This window comes from Dipodomys merriami, unplaced genomic scaffold (assembly GCF_024711535.1).
Source record: "Dipodomys merriami isolate MVZ:Mamm:240054 unplaced genomic scaffold, mDipMer1.0.p SCAF_37, whole genome shotgun sequence".
NCBI classification, from domain to species: domain Eukaryota; kingdom Metazoa; phylum Chordata; class Mammalia; order Rodentia; family Heteromyidae; genus Dipodomys; species Dipodomys merriami.
Window position 1 is genome coordinate 3,907,486 of NW_027205270.1, and position 23,442 is coordinate 3,930,927.

The 23,442-nt window shown below is 41.6% G+C and overlaps 1 protein-coding gene across 1 annotated transcript; it reads left to right on the plus strand.

Moving 5' to 3' along the window:
* Positions 1-17,368: 17,368 nt before the first annotated feature.
* Pole4 (DNA polymerase epsilon 4, accessory subunit) lies at positions 17,369-23,114 on the plus strand. The gene is made up of 4 exons (XM_069988894.1): positions 17,369-17,652; positions 18,098-18,182; positions 18,917-18,958; positions 22,797-23,114. The coding sequence occupies exons 1-4, from the start codon at positions 17,431-17,433 to the stop codon at positions 22,808-22,810; spliced, it is 363 nt and encodes a 120-aa protein (XP_069844995.1). The 5' UTR covers positions 17,369-17,430; the 3' UTR covers positions 22,811-23,114.
* The last annotated feature ends 328 nt before the right edge of the window (positions 23,115-23,442 follow it).

Below are 23,442 nucleotides of genomic sequence, written 5' to 3' on the forward strand. Positions count from 1 at the left end.
ACAGTAGTAGCTGAAAGAATTTGCTGACAGATTGGATGTAACAATGAAGGAAAGAAAGGAGATAATGACGATTCTCAGGCTTTGGGAAGGTGCATTTGTGTAGGAAGCAAAGCCATTTCTGTTGATTGAGAGCCTAGAGGAGCACTCAGGTTATTCATTCATTCATTTATTTTATTTATTGGCAGTACTGTGAACTAAGAGCCTCATCATTCCTAGAAGGCATGCTCAGAACCTCTACTCCGTGTGTGGAATTGGCTTCTTTTTTTTTTTTTTTTTTTTAAGGAATTCTAAGATTTGAACCAATGGGATTATCTCTTGATGATATGGCTGGGCGCTGGTACAGGAGGGCACAGCAAGGTCAGGGGTTGTTTCTGATGGCTGGTGTGGGAAAATTTGGGAATCGGTGATTTGAATTGTGCTGAGACACAGATTTGGGGGTGACTCCTACATCAGACACAGGATGTAGTTTAAGGCACTCTCAAAAACTCCACTGCTTGTGTGAATTTGACCTAGTGCTCTGAGAAACTAGAAGATTATAACCAATGGAGCCATATGGTAGCTACAGTCCATTGCCCACAGCTGAATCTATGGACCATGCCTAAGCTCTCAGATGCTCTTGTTCTACTATGGTGCTATCTCTGATTGACAGCACTTGGAAGTGTAGAATAGTGGTAGGCTTCCTTTATTCTGTATACCCTTTTGACTCTGCTTTTTTTTCTTTCTTTTTTCTGGTACTGGGCTTGAACACAGGACCAGGGCACTGTCTGTTAGCTTTTTTGCTCAGGGTTGGCATTCTACTACTTGAGCCATATTTCCACTTCCCATTTTATGCTGGTTGATTGGAGATAAAAGTCTCTTTACTTTGTCACCGGGACTAGTTTCATTATTTTTTCTCATTTTTTATTATTAAATAGCTGTACAAAGGGGTTACAATTCCATAAATCAAGTTATTGGTAAGTGCATCTTGATCAATGTCACTCTTCCATAATTCTTCCCTATTTTCCCCCTCCCATTCTCATCCTCAAGTTATGTAGTTCAGTTTTTACATAATGTACACTGAATACAATGGCTGCATTCACTTACCCTTCCTCTCTCTATTCCTGTGCCTCCCGCCTTTGGTCCTCCTGAGTGTCCCCTTGGGGATTGAATTTAGGGACTGGGAGATATCCCTGAGGGTTTTTTCCCCCTGAAGGCTGGTGATTTGCCACTTTGAGCCACAGATCTACTTTTAATTTTCTGATGTTAACTATAGATAAGAGTCTGCCTTTTCTGCCTGGGCTGACTTCAAATTGAGATCCTGATATCTTAGACTCTTGAGTAGCTAGGATTACAGGCATGAGCCACCAGGGCTCAGCTTATTATATGCCTTTTAAGATAACATTATATCATGAGCATCTTTGTCAATAAACACATCTTTGCATATTTCCATGACTTCAATTCAACTTCTTTTCTATTGTTGGACATTGTTTGCTATTCTAAATGTCACAATAATTTTGTAAAATGTATTCTGGGAATGGTGATACAAACTTATAATCCCAGCATTTAAGAGTCTGAATCAGGAAGATCAGTCTAATGGACTCAGTTATTAACAATAGTCCTATTTTCAACATTTGATAGGCTTCATTTATATAGTAGGCAACTTGAGTCAAAAAGTAGTAACAGAGTCAAAAAGGTTTGAACTTGAGTGGGAAGGAGGTGAAACGCAGGTAAAAGCACAGAGAGAAGGATCTGTTTGAGGCCAGCCTGGGCAAGTATTTGAGACCTAATTTTAAAAGCAATCTAAAAGCAAATGGTAGGGTACTTGCTTAGAATGTGAGTGAGGCTCTGAGTTCACTCTCCAGTACCTCCAAAAGTAAATAAGGAAAAACTCATTTTTCTATCCAGCCCATGCTCATGCGTTATATAGCTGCTGCCAATGGCAAAGTGAATTCACCACAGAGCATCATTTTTTCAGCTCAAACGACAAAGGTATATGTATAACATATGATATGATTTATATAATGCATATAATATATAGTAATCAACTCTTTATTTTTTAATTTGAATTGTACTTTAAAGGTGATATACAGAGGGATGACAGTTTCATAAGTCAGGTAATGAGTAGATTTCTTTTGGAACAGTGTTACCTCTCCCTCATTTTCTTCCACTTCCCCCCCCCTCCTCACTCCCCTCCTTCCTACGTTGTAAAGTTCATTTCCAACATAGTGTCTAGTGATCAACTCTCCTGTTTTTGTTGTTTAGTTTTTGGTTTTTTTGGGGGGGTGGGTGGGAGGTCCAGTCATGGGGCCTGAACTCTGGGCCTGGGCGCTGTCCCTCAGCTCTTCAGCTCAAGGCTAGCGCTCTACCACTTGAGCCACAGCGCCACTTCCGGCTTTTTTCTTTCTTTTTTTTTTTTTTGCTTATGTGGTGTTGAGGAATCGAACCCAGGGCCTCATGCATGCAAGGCAAGCGCTCTACCACTGAGCCACCTTCCCAGCCCCTGTTGTTTAGTTTTTATTCATAATCATAAACTTAACGCTGCAATCCAGCTAGATTTGGAGGGGAGATTAGGAAAACATGGAACCCAAAGAACTGCAGTGAGAACACAAAGATGACAGGCTATTGCAAGCAGATGGGGTGGAAGGGTGCTCTCCTGAGCTACAGAAGAAATGGTCTGGTGGTTATAGTAAACCAAGTCAAACGTATTAGAGTTGTCTGCAGTTGGTAATGGTCTTGCCATTCCCAGACCCAAAGCCCTGCATGGCTTCTACCACTTCCACGCCCTCTTTCACCTTCCCAAAGACCACATGCTTGCCCTCCAACCAATCAAGCTTGACAGTGCAGATGAAAAACAGGCAACCATTTGTGTTTGGTGCAGCATTTGCCATGGACAAGATGCCAGGACCTGTATGCTTCAGGATGACATTCTCATCCTCAAATTTCTCTCCATAGATGAACTTGCCACCAGTGCTCTTAGGGCATGTGAAGTCACCACCCTGGCACATGAAGCCTGGGATGATCCTGTGAGAGCAGGATCCCTTATAACCAGATCCTTTTTCTCCCGTGCTCAGAGCATGAAAGTTTTCTGATGCCTTTGGAACTTTGCAAATAGCTCAAAGCAGATGCAGCCCAAGGGCTTGCGGTCCGTGGCAATGTCCAAGAACACAGCTGGTAACCACAAGCGACAGCGGTGTCTGCAAAGCCTGATCAACTGTTCTTTACAGAAAGTATTTTTCTTTTAAAAAGTTTGAGCATGATAGTACATTCCTATAATCCTAGTACAGTGGAGGCCGGGGCAGGAGGATCATGTGTTCAAGGCCAGCCTGGGCCATATAGTGAAACTGTCTCACACCAACAAAACAAAACAAAATAAAAAGAAAGAAAAAAAAGAAGAGAGGAAGGAGAGAGAGAGAGAGGGATACGAGAAAAGGGAAGGAAAGAGGAGGGGAAGGGAAGCCCATACCACACTACCTTTGGTATTCTGAGAAATAAAACATATCCAGTCTTACATGTTAAGTTAAATTAGCAAAAGGCTATTATTCTGAAGTTGTCTCCAGTACTTTTGGTTCCTATGTAATAAACCCTTCAACCTACCTCAGTACATAGACAAACTTGAAACCTAAGAGTGTGTATACACACACATATAAAACAAATACCTGGGTTTTGTAACAAATAGCTGTGTTTCAACCCAACACAAAGTGCTGAACTACAGCAGAAACTGACTACAACTGATCAAGTATGTCCAAATAAAGCAAGGGCCTTGCTAGATCCATGAGTATTTTTGCTCAGATAGACTCTGTTAAACTCAATTTGTCTAAAGCTTCTTGAACACAGAAGCCCACAAGGGCATAAAATGCAAAATTGCCAGCGAAGCACTGCCTTTTTCATGGAACAAACGGGAAGGTAGGGCCTGATTTCCACATAATTCCTTTTCTTCTCTTACCAGACTGTCCAAAATGTCAACCTTGCCTTTCCATCTCCTGAATTCGGAAGCTTTATGGTATCTGTGGTGACTTCAGAGGGGCCACTGCTATCTTCGTCCTTGGACTCAGAACTGTTCTTACAAGTGTCCTGAGAACTCTCTTCTTTTGATTTGGATTGGTTGATCTCAAACGAGGCCACATCCATTCGTGTAACAAGAGTCCCATCAATATTTTCAGTGTAGAGTCGGCCAGGTGAAGCAGATGCCATTTCCTTCTGTAACTTTTCACTTGCCTGGGTCATCGGTGGGCGACAGGTCTGTGCTCGGTCTCATCGTGGGCTTCTCTCTATCTGAACTGTCTGAAGAGTAAGAGGTCTTTCTGGGGTCAGGCTTCGAGTTGATGAGGAACCTGTCCCATATACAAAAAGGTCTATCGGTCTTATCCCCTCCATTCTCCAAAAACCAGAGTTGGAGAAGGTAGATACATCTCCCAAAGTCCCACTCTGCAGCTAGGATTCGATCGGAGGCTGCTGGATTCTGTGTTCCGGAGTCTAAAATACAGTGAGGATTTCCAGAAGCCCTTCTTGCCCAGCGAGAGAGGAGCTCGAAGAGGGGGTCTGGGTGCTGGGAAGGTGGAAGGGGTGTCAAGCACCGCGATCGTCTGTTTCCCCTCTACCAGCAAAGGCTCCAACCTCACATTCCATACCCCTCCCCGACTCCGCGTCCCCAAGGCGTCCCTAGGCCACAGCCCCTTGAGCAAAGGGAGTGCCCGTCTGCGGGTCTCCACCACGTGGGTGCTCACGACTAAGCGGGACCTAAGCCCTGTCTGCGCACCCACGCCACCAGCACCATCCTCTCGGATGTCCTGGGCTGTTTTTAAATTGTGACCCTCAGATCTAACCTCCTGGCTGATTTGTCTCCGTGTCACTGGTTCTTAGAGTTATCACCCATCTATTCCTCAGTCTATGCAGCACATATCAACGAGTAGTCCATGGAGGGCTGTACCTATCTCCCCTGAGGGCACTGGTTAGAGGAGACCCCGGTGTTACATTATCATCAACATTCCATTCCATTATTATAATGCCATGCTCTCTCCTAACCAAGGTCCTTTTCTAATATGCCATGCTCAATGTACATTGTGTGAATGGGACTATTTCATCTTACCAAGCCCACATCTCTTTGCCTTTTTCCCTTGGTAGGGGCGATGTGAGGAAGCATATTAAAAGAGATTGTATTCGAGGAATGCAGGGATGTAAGAGCAAGCAAAGTTGAAAGATTTGTTGCTCTTTATTAACACTAATTCCAAGTGGAATTAGTGCATTTCTTGGGGGGGGTCTTTATAAAATTTTTGGTTGTGGTCAGTGAAGCTTAGAAACCATCTGTGAGAAATGATTGGAAGCTAATATTCACATGTACCATGGTGGAGAATGCAAGTACCATTAAATGAATGACACTAGAGAATGGCAGAAGCAAAAATCCAAGACCAAGACCAAACCTCAAACGACATCAGTTTAACACAAACAATTTCCAAGGAACTATGACATTGTGAAAGGTGATTACTGCCATCCTCTTCCTGGGGTGACAGAGAAAATTTCAGCTACAATAGCATGAGCAGATGTTTCTGCATTGCACAGAGAGTTGACATCTGGACTTTACAAAGAATCTGGCATGCTGTGATAGAATAATACAGAGATATGTAAGTGCCACTTTTTTTCTTGATTGTCAATACATTGTATGGGCCCTTGCATTTTGAACTATTCAATTGTGTATATAGACAAGGTTCTCGCAAAAATACTTTTTTCAGTGCCTTATAACAGCAGGGTGGTCTTGGCCATTGGTAGTCTTGAAATACTATCTCAGTGGGTCAGGTGGCATCAACACCTCATTGGAGAAGCAGCAAAAGGTGTAAGGAGAGAGAAATGAGAAATTACAAATGCAGGTGAGTTTTTCTATATTACAGCACAGAAATGAGACAGAAGTTGAGGAAGTATGTGTGGTTAATATGTATTTGTGTGTTCTGATAGGAATGGTCCATCAGGGAGGTCAGAGAAACTGATGCTGTAGAGGAAAGAGAAGGAGAGTATGTGGATGCTGCAGCTGGTAGGGGTGTAGGTGTGATGGTCAGAGTTTACAGGAGCTTTCCTTTTGATGCTTCTATTTTTTCCATGGTAGAATGGGAATTCAAGTCATCAGCAGAAATAGCAAATGGAGTGGGGAGATGCTGTTCTATGATTGATGAATGAAAGGAAGGTGTTAAATAGTCATCATAGCAAGAAGGTGAGTGAGAAGACCACAGGATGTGGTAGGCTTGCTGACCATCCTAATGCCCAGTTAAGAAGAATGCCAAGACCAGTCAGACAAGCCAGTTTTTGTTGTTGTTGTTGTTGATGTTGGTGTCATTTTTTTTCCTCCTCAAATGCAGCATCTCTAATGACAGAATTCAGTTTAACCAGGGTGGATAAGTTGGTTATCAATATATTACCTCTTAGTTTCAAGCCTACCTCATTTTTTTTGCTTGTGACAATGGAACATTTCTTTTTGGTTAGCTGGCATGTTAGACCTTGTTAGAAGGACACTGGAGGGAGAAGAATTTCCTAGTTCTATGTGATTTTTCTTTTGCTAGGCAGGATTTTGTAATGCATAGCAACCAGCAGTATGTCTTCCCCATGCACCTTAAGTCCTGCCAGCAGGCACCTCAGGAACTTCACATCGATGTCCTCTCCAGCAGGGCTTGAGTCTTGAAACTAGTGTCTTCTTTCTGTTATCTACCAATGTCTGATTTCCTTTCCTTGTAATTCAATACACTCAGAGTCAGGAGACAGAGCTTTGAAGAATTTCAATGCCATAGGCAATGGGAGGGATCAGAGACTGAGCATTTGGATGGCTTTGAGAGGCCTCACCCGGGGAGGATCCTCGGCCTTGGGTCTGTTCTCTGCCCTGAAGATTTAGAAACTGGTTCTGTCAGCACATGGGACGCAGCTCCATCTCTCAGCTTTAACCCTAATTAATTAAGGAAATCTCTCAGAAAGTGGATACATGAAACCACACTGTCAATTTATTGATTCACAAGGGGTCTGGAACGGCTTCTGTAACTGGAATACTTGTCTCTGCTTACACATTCTTTCACTCCAAAGAAGGCAAATAGCAGAAAGTTGCTTAGTGAGCATGGAGCCAAATGAAGGGCATTAGATTATTTAAATGTTTAATGGTATTGAACTGGGAGACCCTGATATTGGCATTCTTACTGTAAGAACAGTCTTTTTAAATGTCATGAGAGTATTCCCTGCAGCCATTAGTGAAAGCACCATCTCCATAAGCGCTGCACTTATGTTCCTGCCACCGTTTTCCTTTCCCTGTTCTCTCATTCTGACGAATCCTGCTTTGACCATTCTTATTTATTTATTTATTTATTTTTATTGTGAGAATACTGTACAGAGGAGTTACAATTACATGGGCAACATAACGAGTCCATTTCTTATCAAGCATTGTTACCTCCTCTTTGTTTCCCCTTCCCATCCCTTCCCATACTCCCCACACTTCCCCCATGCAATCCCCCCCACCACCAAAGTTGTAAAGTTCATTTTTCGACATAATGACTTGTACATCTCATTGTTGCAATGGGTCTACCTGTATCCCTAGTTAAATGATTGGTTTTTGCCCTTCCCCTCCACAAATTATACCAACATCAAATACAGTGAAAGCAGGGGTTATACCATGGGGGGGGGAGGGACATACAAAGCAACATAGAAATCATCTTATAAATATAAATATGTTAGAAACAATTGCATGAAAGAAAAAAAACATTTGAATACGTATCTTGGGGTTCATTCCCCTAACATCAACTTATCTGACCTTTTCCGCTTGACTCAGACATATACTAGATATTGCAAATAAGGGAAACCATGGGACCTATGTTTCTTTGGGCCTGGCTTACTTCACTTAATAAAATTTTTTCCAAGTTTTTCCATTTCCTAACAAATGGGGCAATGTCATTCTTTCTGATGGAGGTATAGAATTCCATTGTGTATATATACCACATTTTCTTGATCCATTCATCTACTGAGGGGCATCTGGGTTAGTTCCATATCTTAACTATGGTAAATAATGCTGCAATAAACATAGTTGTGCTGGTAGCTTTAGTATGGCTTGTTGGTGATCATTTGGGTAAATGCCCAAAAGTGGGATTGCTGGGTCATAGGGGAGCTCTATGTGGAGTCTTTTGAGGAAACTTCATACTACTTTCCAAAGTGGTTGAACAGTTTACACTCCCACCAACAATGTAGTAGGGTTCCCTTCGGTCCACATACCCTCCAGCATCTGTTGTTATTAGAGTTCTTGATTATAGCCATTCTAACTGGGGTGAGGTGGTATCTCCATGTTGTTTTGATTTGCATTTCTTTTATGGCTAGAGAGGTTAAGCATTTCTTTATGTGTCTATTGGCCATCCTTCTTTCCTCTTCAGAGAAGTTTCTCTTTAAGTCTTTAGCCCACTGTTTATTGGGCAGTTGTTTCTTTGAAGATTTGTTTTGGGAGGATTTAATTTTTTGAGCTCCAAGTATATTTTAGATATGAGACCCTTGTCCGTTGTATGGCTAGTGAAGCTCTTCTCCCAATCTATGGGCTTTCTATTGATCTTGCTAGCTATGTCCTTTGCCATGCAGAAGCTCTGCAATTTCATGCAATCTCATTTGTCCAACCTTTCTTTGATTTGTTGTGTTTCTGGGTTTCTATTAAGAAAATTTCAGCCTGTGCCAAGGAAACCTAGGTTTTCTCCTATTCCATCCTGTAATGTTTTCAGAGTGTCTGCTTTGACTCTGAGGTCTTTGATCCATTTGGAGTTGATACTGGTGCAGGGTGATATATAAGGATCTGGACCATTCTTTTAATTATTATTATTTTTTCTTGCTAGGCTGCCAGACTTACATTCTGAAGAATATATTAGAGCAAATAAATGAGACAGAAGATGGAAAAGCATGTGTGGTTAAAATATATTTGTGTATTTGGATAGGAAGATGTTCTAAAGAATGTAAGTCTTTTTTTTTTTTTTTTTTTGTCATGGGCTTGAACTCAGGGCCTGGCCACTGTCCCTGAGCTGTTTTGCTCAAGGCTAGCACTCTACCACTTTGAACTATAGTTACACTTCCAGTTTTTGAGTGGTTAATTGGAGATAAGAGTTTCTTGGGGACTTTTCTGCCCAGGCTGGCTTTGGACCACAATCCTCAGATCGCAGCCTCCTGAATAGCTAGAATTATAGGAGTGAGCCACCAGCACTAGCAATTATGTAAGCCTGTATGACAACTGTATTTCTTCTCTGATCTGTTTTGTGTAGTTGTTGAACTTAATTCTTGGAGGATAGTCTTATCTGTTTAAATTCATTCATACTCACTAAATTCTGCCCAATAGGTAGATGATTCTTTCTTGTAGTCCTCATCTTTATTTAAATGAGACATTTAAGAGGAAATTGAAACAAGAGGTTTTTTTCCTTTGGTGTTTTCTTTTTGTCTTGTTTGTTTATCTTTCTTAAGGAGGGTAAGGGGAGGCACAGAAATAGAGGGGCAAAAAATGAACAGATGCAACAGTGGTACTCACTAGACACTATGTTGAAAATGAACTACACAATTTATAGGTGGGGACGGGAAGGAAAAACTGGGAAGAGAACAAGGAAAGGGATGAGATTTTCCAAAAAGAAATGTATTCTTTATCTGACTTATGTAACTATACATGTTACATAACTTTGTACATCACCTTTGTAATAACAATAAAAAATTCACACAAAATTCACACTTGAGGACACCAAAGATCCTATATTCCATCATTGCACTATGCCCAACTAACTTACCTTATCTGTTTGAAGATAATTTCCAACTCAACAACTGCTTATTGAGTTTTTAATTGTCTCATTGATCGATTTGCCCAGATGCACATGATTCCATGAGGCTAATGCAAATGGCAACAAAGACGCTCATGAGTACAGTGTTTTGTTTTTGCACAGTGGTGAATTCTGACAAAGCCACTGTTAGTTTATAGAGAGCTACACAGACCTGTCCCACCTGATCATTTGGCTGTTTTTCATCAATGAAAGGTTAGCGTGTTGCTTGGTGGTTTGAAAAGGCCCTTTCCCCAGTTGATTATCCTCTCAATCTCTGGACACTTTCCTAGCCCAATCAAAGCCATTGTCTGTGGTCTGGTCCTCCATCCTGTACATTTCTTTGACACCCTATTTCAGCCATCATATCAGAAGCTCTCTTTTCAGTGCTTCTATTTTCACCATAGTGGAATGGGAATTAAAGTTCCAGGTCAGTCTGGGGGAAGTTTTAGAGTTCCTATCTTAAATTTAAAAATTAGAAATTAAAAATAATAAATAAAAGCCTCCCTCCAGCTCCTACATCATATGTGTACACCTAGGATAACCTGCCACCTGTATCCCAAGTTTTGCTTCCTTGTATATAGCTTCCTTTAATTAGAGATTGTGAACCAGATCTTAGCAAAATATCCTCTCCCTCTCCCTCTCCCTTCCCCTCTCATTGTGCCTGTCAGCTATTGTGGGGTGAACACCCCTCTTTTGCATGTGTTCTTTTTATGCTATATGGAAGTTCTGTGAAAGAAGCAGGGGGTTCTTGAAACTTCTGAGCAGAGGGTGTTGATTCCATGGGTGTGCTGATTTGTAATTACATATTGATATTCAATAAGCACACATATGTATGATTTATGTACTTTGCTTAATGTATATCTTACACCTTTCAAAGAAGAAGAGTAGTTGTGAACCGTATTTTGTACAAGCATGAAATTATGTGTAGTAGGTCCCAATGCAATTAAAAAATTTATAATATGACCTAAATGTAAGTCATTCTACAAAATAATCCAGTGATGACAAAAATCTCCATCAGGGCTGGGAAGGTGGCTCAGTGGTAGAGTGCTTGCTTTGCATGCCTGAGGCCCTGGGTTTGATTCCTCAGCACCACATAAGCAAAAAGAAAAAAGCCGGAAGTGGCGCTGTGGCTCTAGTGGTAGAACGCTAGCCTTGAGCTGAAGAGCTGAGGGACAGCGCCCAGGCCCAGAGTTCAGGCCCCACGACTGGACCCCCCCCAAAAAAAATCCCCATCAACTTGGTAAATGATCTATTAATACTCTGCTTTTTTTCTATATAACTTCTCATTTATATTTAAATACTGCACTTAAGTCTTTCATGGGCATGCATAATGACTTAAATATAATTAAACTGTAAGTTAATCAAGCAACTGACCAACGAATAAATACTTATTAAGCATCTATGTTGACATCATCTGTTAGGTGCAATAAAAAAAGTAGAATGTCATCCCTGCCTCAAGGGGCTTCATGTTTTGAGGAAGACCCAGGAGGAAATACTAAAGCAACCAAGGCCCAGTCTAGGACACTGTAGTCTGCTAGGGTTTACTGAAAATAGGAAAAAAATTAAAAATCACTTAGCTAGGAGGAAACTGTGGGAAGCTGGTATGAAGAACAAAGAACAATTTATTCTTGTCTGCCTGTATTTGATTTAGGCCTAATATGTTTAAATTGTATTTGTTTGGCTTCCTTTCTCAAAGCCTAGATATCCTGAAAAAGCAGGACAGTGAGACAGGTAGAGTATAAAAGTAGAGGATGAAAGTTAGGAAAGAAGTCAGCAGAACTAGAGGTTGAACAGGTGCCACAGGAGAAGATCAGGAGCAGCGGGATGGCCAGGCTGGAGCTATGGCTGAACGGTTAGCTGTAGTTAAGATGGTGTAATAAGGAGCTATAGCAGGGTCAAGATAGTAGGGAGATTTAGCTGGCGAGGTCCACTGAAGACCAACATTGAACTAAGCACCAAGGGTAAATCCTAGGAAAGCCAGGTGTTCCTAAAATGGAATCTTTCCTGTTAAATGACAAGGCCTTTTAGGCAAAATCCAGTCTGGTCAGGAATGGTCCTCATCTCTCTAACTCTACACAATGTATAGAGTTAGACATTCACATTCTGACATTCACAGCTCAGCAGCTTCATTTTCTGCCTCATATACCAGGACCTTCAAAATCTCCACCAAACATGCTCAAGAGGAAATGTATTCATTACCTTACTCATGTAACTGTAACCTCTCTGCACAGTATCTTTCCAATAAAAATTTTTAGAAAATCACCCACTCTCAGAAGACTGGGTTTGGGACTAGGTCTGTGGAATGGACTTCGACATTGTTGGCAGATGATTTTGATAAAAGTAGTAGTTATGATGCAAGAAAACTGGGGCCAATTTTTATTCAAATTGATTCATCATGAATAAGTCATAGGGCATAAAAGTCACTTCTGTGGGGACATCTTTATTATTATCCTTAAGTAGTTGTACAAAGGGGTTTCACTGGAATAGGTCAGTTTAGAAGTACAATGTATCTTAACAAGTGTCATCTATTCCATCATTCTCCTTCATAGTCCCTGACTTCACTCATCCCCTTCAAGTTGCCTAGTTCATTTTTACACATGTACATATAGGTACATTGAAGATGATGGTTTTACCCACCCTTCCTGCCCTAGTCCTCTCCCATCAATAACATGTATTCTTTTAACAGGTATTCTTTTAGTTAAACTGCAAGTTCATTGTTCATAGGAGTTAATGTAATTGGACTCTTACCCTGTATATACCAGGATTCCTCCCCTGTGTATACCATATGTTGGTAAATTTATTTGTGTATATCTGAATATGGTCCTATATAGTCTTTCATATATGTTTAGATCTTTAAAGGGATATCTAAAAGGCAACTATGATCTTCTTAAGAGTTATGAGATATCTTCGTAAGATACCCTAAGAAGGTACTTAGAGTATGATTAATGCTCATCACAATACTTTTACTATACATATATATATATATGTTCCTCTCTCTCTGTCTTCTGCTCTCTCCACCTACCTGCAGAGACATTCATGGTGACTAATCCATTCAGTGTGGGCTTTTCCTTTAGTAGAGAAGTACAAGGTAGCATCTTCAAGAGTAGTAGAGGATTTTTGTTTCCCAAGATATTATTTTCTCAGGGTCCCCAGTTAAAATGAGTTTGCACAGACTCCTGCCTGCAAAGGTAATTATCTCCTCATTCATGCCTGTCAAAGATGGGCTTTGTTCACCTGTAGAGTGATGATTTGAAGTGTCAATATCCTGTAGGACCTGGGCTGGTCTGGGAGGGAAGGAGATTTGTATCTCCATGGTTTTGATCTATGCTGGCATACTTTCTCACTGGGAATGGCTTCTCACATGTAAATGCAAATTCATGCTACCAGTCAGTTTTTAAAAAAACATACAATTTTATTGTTATCATTATGTTGTACAGAGGGGTTACCATTTTATAGTTCAGGCAAGGTGTACATTTCTCTTTTGGACAATATTACCCCTTCCTTGGTTTTTCTCCTGTCCCTCCTCCCATCCTTACCCACAAGTTGCATAGTTCATTTTCCATAGAGTGTATATTGAATACCATGATTGTCACTTGTTCACCATTCCTCTCCACCCAAAAAAGGCAGAAAAGAAAAAAAAGCATACACCACTACCACCACCATAAATAATCCATTTCCTGGAATTTGATTCCAGTCACTTTTTATGAACTATTTCTTCTTTCTCTGCAGGTCTAGTGTATTCTTTTTTCAATTTAATTTTATGATAATTTTTAATTTACAAAAATATATACATATACATATATTATAATCAGAGATACAATTGCTAAGATCTCCACAGGAAAGTTTAATAATTCCTATCACCTCCACCCTTCTCTCTCCATCTCTGATATTGTAGCAAGTGTTAAAACTTCATGAATAACTTAGTAACTTTGTACATCTTTCTTTTTACCATCTCTCTGTCTCTGTCTCTGTCTCTTCACACACACACACACACACACACACACACACAGTTCTAGGAGTCAGAATTGACTGCCAGGATGGAGTGACTCTTCATTATTAGGGTGAGAGTATGATAAGCAAACCCTGTTACTTTTTTCCTGCTTCCAGGGATTTCAAGCTCTTGCATTGATGTTTTTTTTCTGAGCTTCTCCAGTCCTGAGAGCATATTACTTTAAAGATACAAAAATAGAGCGAGGAAGGCTGCTTCCTGAGGCCTCAGTCCCAGAGGTTCTCACTAGACTTGGGCTGGCAGGCAATACCAACTCACCAGGAATTAGCACTTAAGCGCTAAACAAAACTACCCATTCTATTGTTAGAGACATAGGAAAATATTAAGAACTTGTATTTGTGACCAGAGGCCTGGAAATTGCTATGTTGAATTAGCTGAGCAGTGCCAGTCCAACCTGAATCAGCCCAGTGCCCTGTGAGAGGTAGAAGCAATAAGTAAGGATCATGAGAAAATCCCTGAGGGTGGCCTCCAGGCTAAAATACACGGTAGACAGGCACTGGCAGGTATGCTCTCTGCTTAGGGGAAAGTGACTAATTTGGTTTTGGCTTTGCATACCCATTGGTTGGAAAGCCAACTAAAGCACTTTAGTGTCTAGGGGCTAAGTGTCTTAATTATGGACTAACAGTGACATAAAAATGCCTTGCAGCTGGAGCTGCATAGAGAGATCCTTGTTGCCTGATGCCCTTTGTTGTGCATTTTGCTGACTTGGGGAGAACTCCTCAGAGAACAGAATGCTTCTGGTGGTTCTCAACGGTAGTGGGAAAAGCTACAGGATACATAGGCCAAAGGACCCTGAAGCTCCACCTTTTGTCCCAGTTTACCTAATAGAGGATGTTAGAATTTGCACTCTATTTTTGACTACATTTAACTTTTCATTCTTTAAGTACATGGACCTTTTATTCTTTCTAGTGTATTTATCTAGTTAGTATTTTCTTGTTTTGTCTTTTAAACTTATGGGATTTAGTCTTTCATACTTTATATGATTTATTCTTAGTATTTATTCTATTTTATCCTACTACCTTCACAATAGTGTACTTGTGTTTTTGGTTTGCTCCCTTGGCTAACTTTATTTCTACATAATACTTCATCTGGCTTTGATCATGGTGATATTAGGAGTCAGTGGTACCACAAATTGGAGGATTGTGATTAGGCCTTTGGCCAACTACAGAAAGATAATATTTTCCTTGAAAGGGCATTTTAATTAACCTAAATGATTCACTTGTTCAAAGCTGGATTTCCTTTCACTGAAACCTTTGCTAATAAGTAGAACCTAGGAAAATAACATCTATAATGACCAATGACATATCTGAACTACTAGAACTTTCTGCAGCATCTTGTCTGCTGGCTGAGGGGTGTGGTGGGAAGTAATGGGGAGGAGGCTGAGAAAGGAATTCACAGGGCTTTGGGAGGCCAGTTTGGGGGACTCCTACAGTCACATCCGGCATTTAGTGGATGTACAAGCAAAGCTATGTATTTATCATTAAGACTGGCAAGAGAATTCTTAATCAAACAATGAAAAACAAAGGGGTCAGCCACCATAAGAGATTGTATGGAGTAAGAGTCCTGCACCAGGGGCTGGGAAGGTGGCTCAGTGGTAGAGCGCTTGCCTTGCATGCATGAGGCCCTGGGTTCGATTCCCTAGCACCACATAAGAAAAAAAAGCCGGAAGTGGCGCTGTGGCTCAAGTGGTAGAGCGCTAGCCTTGAGCTGAAGAGCTGAGGGACAGCGCCCAGGCCCAGAGTTCAGGCCCCATGACCGGAACCAAAAAAAAAAAAAAAGAGTCCTGCACCACTATATGTGGAATTATCAAGACCATCTAGGTGGGGCCTTTGGGTAATCCTGGTTATCTGTATCCTGGGCAACATAGTCCTTTGACGTGCCCAGGCACTTGAGTGGAAATCAGGTTCCCTCTTGTGGATAAAGGGATAGGAAATGGTCCACTGCCAGCAGAGGAAGTTTTTGTTTGTTTGTTTTGGTTGTTGGTCGTTGAGGGGCTTGAACTTTGGGCCTGGGCGTTGTCCCTGAGCTCTTCAGCTCAAGGTGAGTGCTCTACTACTTGTGCCACAATGCCACTTCTGGTTTTCTAGTGGTTAATTGGAGATAAGAGTCTCAAGGACTGTCCTGCCCACGCTGACTTTGAACTGGGACCCTCAGTTCTCAGCATCCTGAGTAGTTAGGATTACAGGCGTGAGCCACTGGTGCTGGCCAGAGGAAATTTTTTGTTGCTGGGTCTGCACATGCTTGTGAGGTTTGATGTGAAGAGAAGCTGTAAAACAGCCTAGAAGTTGATTGAAGCTGAAGATGGATGAACAGGACTTCTGTAAGCCAGATTAACCAGGTTGCTGACAGTTTTGGTTGTTGTTTCCCTGTAGTTCTCCCAAGACCTTAGTAAAGTAACATACCACTTAAATGCATTGGTTGTGATTTAGTTGTGCTATTGAAGCTGTGTTTCTAAGTATGTCTGTAGATATGTTCTTGGGGAATGAGTGTTCCATGAGAATCTTCAAGTTTTGTCTTTTAGTTTTCAAGATAATTTTAAAGAAATAAAATCGAAATGTTCTACCTCAGGGCTAAAAGACATCTGGTGCCAATTAAAGAACAAATAATGTTATGGCATGCATGCTGTGGGAATAGATTTTACAGTAAGCTTGAGCAGAGAAAGATGATGAAGACATTGGTTAAGTTTCAAAGGTACCACAAGTATCTTCAATTCAAATGATTGTCTGTCACAGGGGGGCATACTGTGTCTGAGAGCAGAATTTTTGGGAAAGGCACTAATTTAAACTCATGTTCAATAGCAGAAAAAAGCAAGAACTGCATTGCTCTCTCTTTTTTTTTTTTTTTTTTTTAATTTTTTCAGGCAGGGAGCCTGTGGTTCATTCCTATAATCCTACTCAGGAAACTGAGGTTTAAGGATTGCGGTTCAAAGCCAGCCCAGCCAGGTAAATCCCAGAAAGTCTTATATCCAATTAACCGGCACAAAGCCAGAAGTGGAGGTGTGGCTCAGGTGGTAGAGCACTAGCGTTGAGCACAAAAGCTCAGGGACGGAGTCCAAGCCCTGTGATCAACGTTAAAAAAAAAAAGTGACTTTCCAAAAAAATATGTACACTGGTGTGTAACCTACGAGTTCAGAGTTTAGTTCCAATACAAGATTGCTCTAGGCCGTGGAAACAACAGATCTCCTGTCTCCAGGGTGTTTGGGCGTGTAAGAGACCCACTGATCTGCCGCGCACCGGGGCCTCGTGGTCCCCACACTGCACGGTGTCCAGCCTCGTCTTGTTCGTGTCCCCAGCCGGGACCATGCGTCTTCCATTTCTGCCTGCCCCAGGTGCTCCCTCTCCTCCCCACAGCGACGCGGCGAGGCCCCGGGCGGAGCCAGCACCACCAGCCCGGAACAACCCGGGCAGGTTTTGCTTTAGAGGCGGCCACCCGATGGGCCACGCGCGACCGGAAGGGAAAGGTCACCGGAGACCACGACCTGAGCCAGGGGGAGGGGCCCAGCGCCCCGCCCGACTTCCGGCACGCCCTGCCGCGCGAGGGCGGAGCATGCGCGCAAAGAGGGCGTGGCTTCCATTCCGCGCGGGAAAGGGGCCGGCGACGCCTGCGCGAGCTCAGTTGGGAGGCGTGTGCACACAGTCCGCTCCGGGCGGCATGGCGGCGGCGGCGGCGGCGGCGGCAGCTGGGAGCGGGACGCCCCGGGAGGAGGAGGGGTCCGGAGGGGAGTCAGCGGCCTCGCAGCCCCAACCCCCAGCAAATGCGCCCGGGGCTCGTCTTTCCAGGCTGCCCCTGGCGCGAGTGAAGGCCTTGGTGAAGGCGGACCCCGACGTGACGCTAGCGGGCCAGGAAGCCATCTTCATTCTGGCGCGAGCTGCGGTGCGGCGGGAACGCGAGGGCACACGGGGTCGCGCGGGTGGGAGGGGCGGGAGGAGAGCGGGGCGTGCGCAGGGGGCGGGGCGTGCGCAGGGGCGGGACCCGGAGCGTCAGGGGGCGGGGCCAGGAGGGAAAGGCGGGAAGAAGGATTTCGGATGGCCTGGGAAGTCTAGATCTTGAGCGATCAAGATCTTGGGAGGATCAGGACTTGGGGATCTAGTGAATAAGTGATTTGCAACTAATTGGGGAGGGATGTGTCAGATCTGACCTCCGGGGAAGGGACAGCTGGAGGACCTTCAGGAAATCCTGAGCAACCTTAGCTTTCAAAACCTCTCTCTGTGCCCGACTCCCTTCGACCTTCACCACCCCACCCCTCGGAGGGGATCATACCCCAACTCAGTGAGCGGGAACTCCACCTTGATCTTTCCCCTGCTTGTTTGCTTCACAGGAGCTGTTTGTGGAGACCATCGCGAAAGATGCCTATTGCTGTGCTCAACAGGGAAAGAGGAAAACCCTCCAGAGGAGAGATTTGGGTAGAGTGGCATTATGGCAACTGGGAATAGACAAAAGGGACACCAAGGGTTCTGCATTTGTTCTTTGAGAATGCATCACTGAGGATTTGATGTCTGACTTTTGGGTGACCGGTAACCCCTTGTACATGTGTAAGCCTACATACTGTGTATCTCACTCTCCCCACTCCTTCCCCCCCCCCCCCACCTCCCGCCTTTTTATTTTGTTAGTGGTGGCTTGAACTGTTGCTCAAGGGCAGAACTCTTAACGCTTTGAGCCACAGCTCCACTTCCAGTTTTCTGGTGATTACTTGGAGACAGAGTCTCCGGGACTTTTCTTGCCCTGGCTTGCTTTGAACCGCGATCCTCAGATCTCAGCCTCCTGAGTAGCTAGGATTACAGGAGTGAGCCACCCGTTCCTGGTTCACATTCCCTTTTTGTTGCCAAACTTTTCTGATATCTGTCAGAGCGAAGAGAATAAATGAATTTAAGTGTAAAACTGGATTGTAGGAGGGCTTCCTCTTCCCCACTCCTCTACTCCCCATTGAACAGTTATTTGGGCTTTTCTTTTGTAGAGGTAGCTAGCTCATATGTAAGTTAGTCGTGGAATAAAAAGTGGATATGAAGGAGACATCTTTTCAGAAATGACCTAATTTGCATAAATCCTCAGCTCTTACCTGGATTGTGTTTTTGGGTGTGGAGAGGCTGAAGAGCAAATGACCAGCCTGGTTCAAATGCCCCTTTGTTGTATGTTTCAGATAATGCTATAGAAGCTGTGGATGAATTTGCCTTTTTGGAAGGTGAGTTTTCTATTAGTGGATAATCATTTACACCTGTCTTTTTGATGCTAAGGAAAGGAGTTGTCTTTTTGAAATAGATGCCTGTTTCCCTTTGTAGAGGAATAATTCCTTCTCTCTTCTTCCTATTAGGAGAGGAGAAAAACCTTATTACTAAATCTAGTGTAATTCATTTTTCACACCTGGAGAATTAGAACTTCTACGGGAAAGTTGGTAACCATCAAGAGGAGAGAGAGGATATGAAAAACATTAGTGGAGTTACAGAGATTCAACTTACACCTGTGTTGGTTGATATCTCTAAATATAAAAACTCCTCCCTCCCCTAATACAATGTTAGAAATCAGAAACAATTAAAAACCTTTAAAGGTTTTCTCTTTTTTTTTTCCTTCAGTAGTGTATGTAAAGTGATTATTATGCTGCAGGAAAATTCTGTACTAACAAGTGTTGGTTCTTCAGAAGTTTGAATTAACTTGATCACTAACTAAATCTTGTCATAGAAATAAATAGCAAATATTTGAAATGCCACATTTTAACTACCTTCTCTCAAAACAATTTCTGCTGCTTAATTCCTGAATCTTCCTGTTGAAGACATGTGTTCTGAAAATCATGTGTCTTCAATTCATTCTCACTTTTCCACCTACAGGATTTCTCATTACCCCTCTAAGTTTCATTGCCTTTCAAAATCCTTTCTTGATTTATTTCATTCATACATTCCTCTGTTCTGCATCTTCAAATCCGCCTAGACCTGTGGTACTTGTAGTTTTTAAATGTCTTTTTTTTTTTGGGTCTGGTCGTGGGGCCTGAACTCTGGGCCTGGGTGCTGTCCCTCAGCTCTTCAGCTCAAGGCTAGCGCTCTACCACTTGAGCCACAGCGCCACTTCTGGCTTTTTTCTTTTTGCTTATGTGGTGCTGAGGAATCGAACCCTGGGCCTCAAGCATGCAAGGCAAGCACTCTACCACTGAGCCACCTTCCCAGCCCACGTATTTTTTTTGTTGTTTTTGGTTGTGGGGCTTGAACTCTGGGTGCTGTCTCTCAGCTCTTCAGTTCGGCTAGTGCTCTACCACTTGCGCCACAGCGCCACTTCTGGCTTTTTCTGTTTTTGTGGTGCTGAGGAATCGAACCAAGGGCCTCATGCATGTGAGGCAAGCACTCTACCACTGAGCCACTTCCCAGCCCTTTTTAAACGTCTTTGAAGATGCATTCCCATGGTTTTCAAACTCAGATTATTGAGTATTCTTTCAATTTTTAGCTATGTGTTTAGCTTCTCTTTACACCTATTCATAATCTGAGTTAATTGTCTACTTGGTTTTATTAGTCCAGTATAAGTCTTAGCAGTGTTTTGTGTATACTTTAAGACAAAGGCTATCTTGTAGTTGCTAGATACAGTATCAAGTTTTGTTATTGCATAGTTCAGATTTTATGAAATTCTTTTGTCTATCAGTTAGTAGGATTTGTCTCCTACTATAACTGAAAATTATTTTACTTATAATTTTAGGTCATTTTTTTCATTATATATTGTAAGACCAGGTGATTAGGTATATATAAATTTGATACTCTTATGTATTGTTTGTGATTCAGTCTCTATATTTATAAGTTAACTATTTCAAGTAGTGTTAAGTGTCTCCAAGGCAAAATGCCTTAACGTTTATTTTCTCTAATGTTGCCAGAGTTTATCAGCTTTAGTATTTCTTTTTTTTTAAACTTCATTTTATTGTAAAGATGCTGTACAGAGGGGTTACAGTTACATGAATAAGGTCTTGAGTACATTTCTTGTCAAGCATTGTTACCCCCTCCTTTGTTTTTCTAACTTTAGTGTTTTTGTGGTACCTGTTTTCATTGTTTTGTTTTTATGTTTTCATATCTTTTTTAAATGGAATATAACTTTTTTTCAATTCAGATACTCATTGCTTTTAACTGGAGCATTTAATTTATTAATGTTAAATGTCTTTGGGGCATCTATGCGTTTGCATCACCCTCCTTATTTTATCCTTGCTAATCATTCTACCTGTGATTTTTTTTCATCTTACTTTCTGCCTTCTTTTGAATTAACATTCCTTTACCCCCTTCTACTAGTTATATTCTATTTCTGTCCCTTTAGTGGCTAACCTATTGGTTATTACATGCTACTGTAATTTATCAAAGCTTAATGATAGAACTTTTTTCTGTATTTTGAACCTTATTTGTTCCCTTTTAAGATTTTGTCTTTAGCTAAATGGTACATACCTATAGTGTAAATAGAGGCTGAAGCAGAAGACCCAAAGTATGAGGTCAGCCTGGGTTGAGTTTAAATCCAGTTGGATTACATAGTAAAACTCTTACCAAAAACAAACAGAATCCAAAAAAACTGCACCCCTCTCCCTCAAAACCAGTTTTTTTCTCTTTGTGTTCAATTTTCTATAGGTCTCATTCTAATATATAAAAGTGTGGATTTCTTTTTATGTAGTCAGCACTTGAGCTTCATCAGAATATCTGAAGATATATTCAGATATTGCTGTATTTTGTTCTCCTTTCTCTCCTGTTGAAGTATCTAAAATGTCAACCTTAATTTTGCCTCTCTATGATATAGTCTATATAATTTTTTCTGACCTCAGTTTATTCTCCATTTCTTTCTTCCTTTCTTTCCCTTCCTTCCTTCCTTTCTTTCCCTTCCTTCCTTCCTTCCTTCTTTCTTTCTTTCTTTCTTTCTTTCTTTCTTTCTTTCTTTCTTTCTTTCTTTCTTTCTTTCTTTCTTTCTTTCTTTCTTTCTTTCTTTCTTTCTTTCTTTCTTTCTTTCTTTCTTTCTTTCTTTCTTTCTTTCTTGTCCTGGTGCTTGAATTCAGGGCTTGGGCTGTCCCTTACCTTCTTTTTGCTCAAGGCTAGCACTCTACCACTTGAGCCATAGTGCCACTCCCAGCTTTTTGTATTTATGTGGTACTGAGGAATTGAACCCAGGGCTTCATGCATGCTCGGCAAGCACTCTAGCATTAAATCATATTCCCAGCCCCAATTTCTTTAATTTCTTTACACCTTTTTTGTTAATTTTTAGTTTTAATATTTTCCAGTGAAATTCTATGAACTGTGAATTTTATTTGATTCTTTTGGCAGTGCTGGGTTAGGAAGTCAGCTATATGCTTGCTTGGCAAATTCTCTACCATTTGAACTATGCCCCTAGCTTTTTTTGCTTCAATTGAAAAAAATACAGAGGGTCAAAATTTTGCCCAGTTGACCTTGGATAGCTGGAATTTCTGGCATGTATGACCATACCCACCTTTCTTTCTTGTCAGTACCAGGGTTTGAACTCAGAACCTTACATTTGCTTGCCTTGCTTGCTTGGTTGGTGCTCTACAGCTTGAGTTATGCCACCAGTCTAGCTTTTTGCCAATTATTTTCGAGGTAGAATCTCATGGACTCTTCTGCTCTGGTTGGCTTCAAAGCTTGATATTCCAGGTCTCAGCTTCTTGAACAATGAGGATTGAAATCTTGAGTTTGAGGACATGCAAATTTCTGTGCTCAGTCCCATCTTAAACTGGGACTTGCTAAAAAGATTGATTAAAAGCCCTTTTCTTTGAGCACATTTCTTATTTATTTTGTTTCACTCAACTCTTGTTTGTTCACCATGAATGTTAATTAGTTAACAACTTACTTCTCTCCTGCCTCTGATTCTTATACCCTTGGTTGTTTTACCTAATTTTACCCCATTTTTTGTAATAACATGTTTTTCTCTGGGATCTTTTGGATAGATATTCTCAAGACTAAAGTGCTGCCAGTACCAACACTTCTGCTTTGTTAACTTTGCCCAGTTTGTTACAGTAATGTAGCTCTCAGAGCACCTGATTTACACATTGCACTTTGTATTTGTAGGTACTTTGGATTGATTGCTGAGCTGGGCAGTTTTTTGAGCCTTCACTTCATTCTTCAGCTCATCCCTTTCTGCAGGCCTCAGCTCTGAAGAACAGAGTCTGCATAGCTATACAGTGTTCTGTTCTATGTTTATCTAATCTGGGATAAGCAGAGATCTCAGCGGATAGCTTTCTCCACAAGGTCTTCCAGTACTTGTGTCTGTCTTCCACTTCAGGCCTGGATGCAGCTTCTGCTGCATGGGGTAGAGATGAAGAAACTGTTTTATTAAGTGTCCTAATGAATGATGAAGACCAGAATAAAGGTCTTTGATCAAATTCATTCTGCTGTGTTTGATATTTTGCTTTTGTTCTTGCACTGTGATCAGAGAGCCATTATTCCCAGGCATAGACTTTTACTAATTATGGTAAATTCAGTGATTACTCTGTTACTTGAGCCATGCCTCTAGACCAGGCTTGTCAGCCATTCTTATCAGTTATTACATTAATTTTGTTCTCTTTTCTAGCATGTCACTAGAATGTGCTCTACAATTTATGGGTTATTATTCTTAGGAATTCAAATAATTGTACTTTTAGGTTGAAAACCAGTTACAATTTTATTCTAGCAGTTTTATTGAGGTATAACTCAAAAGTCACATAACCCACTAATT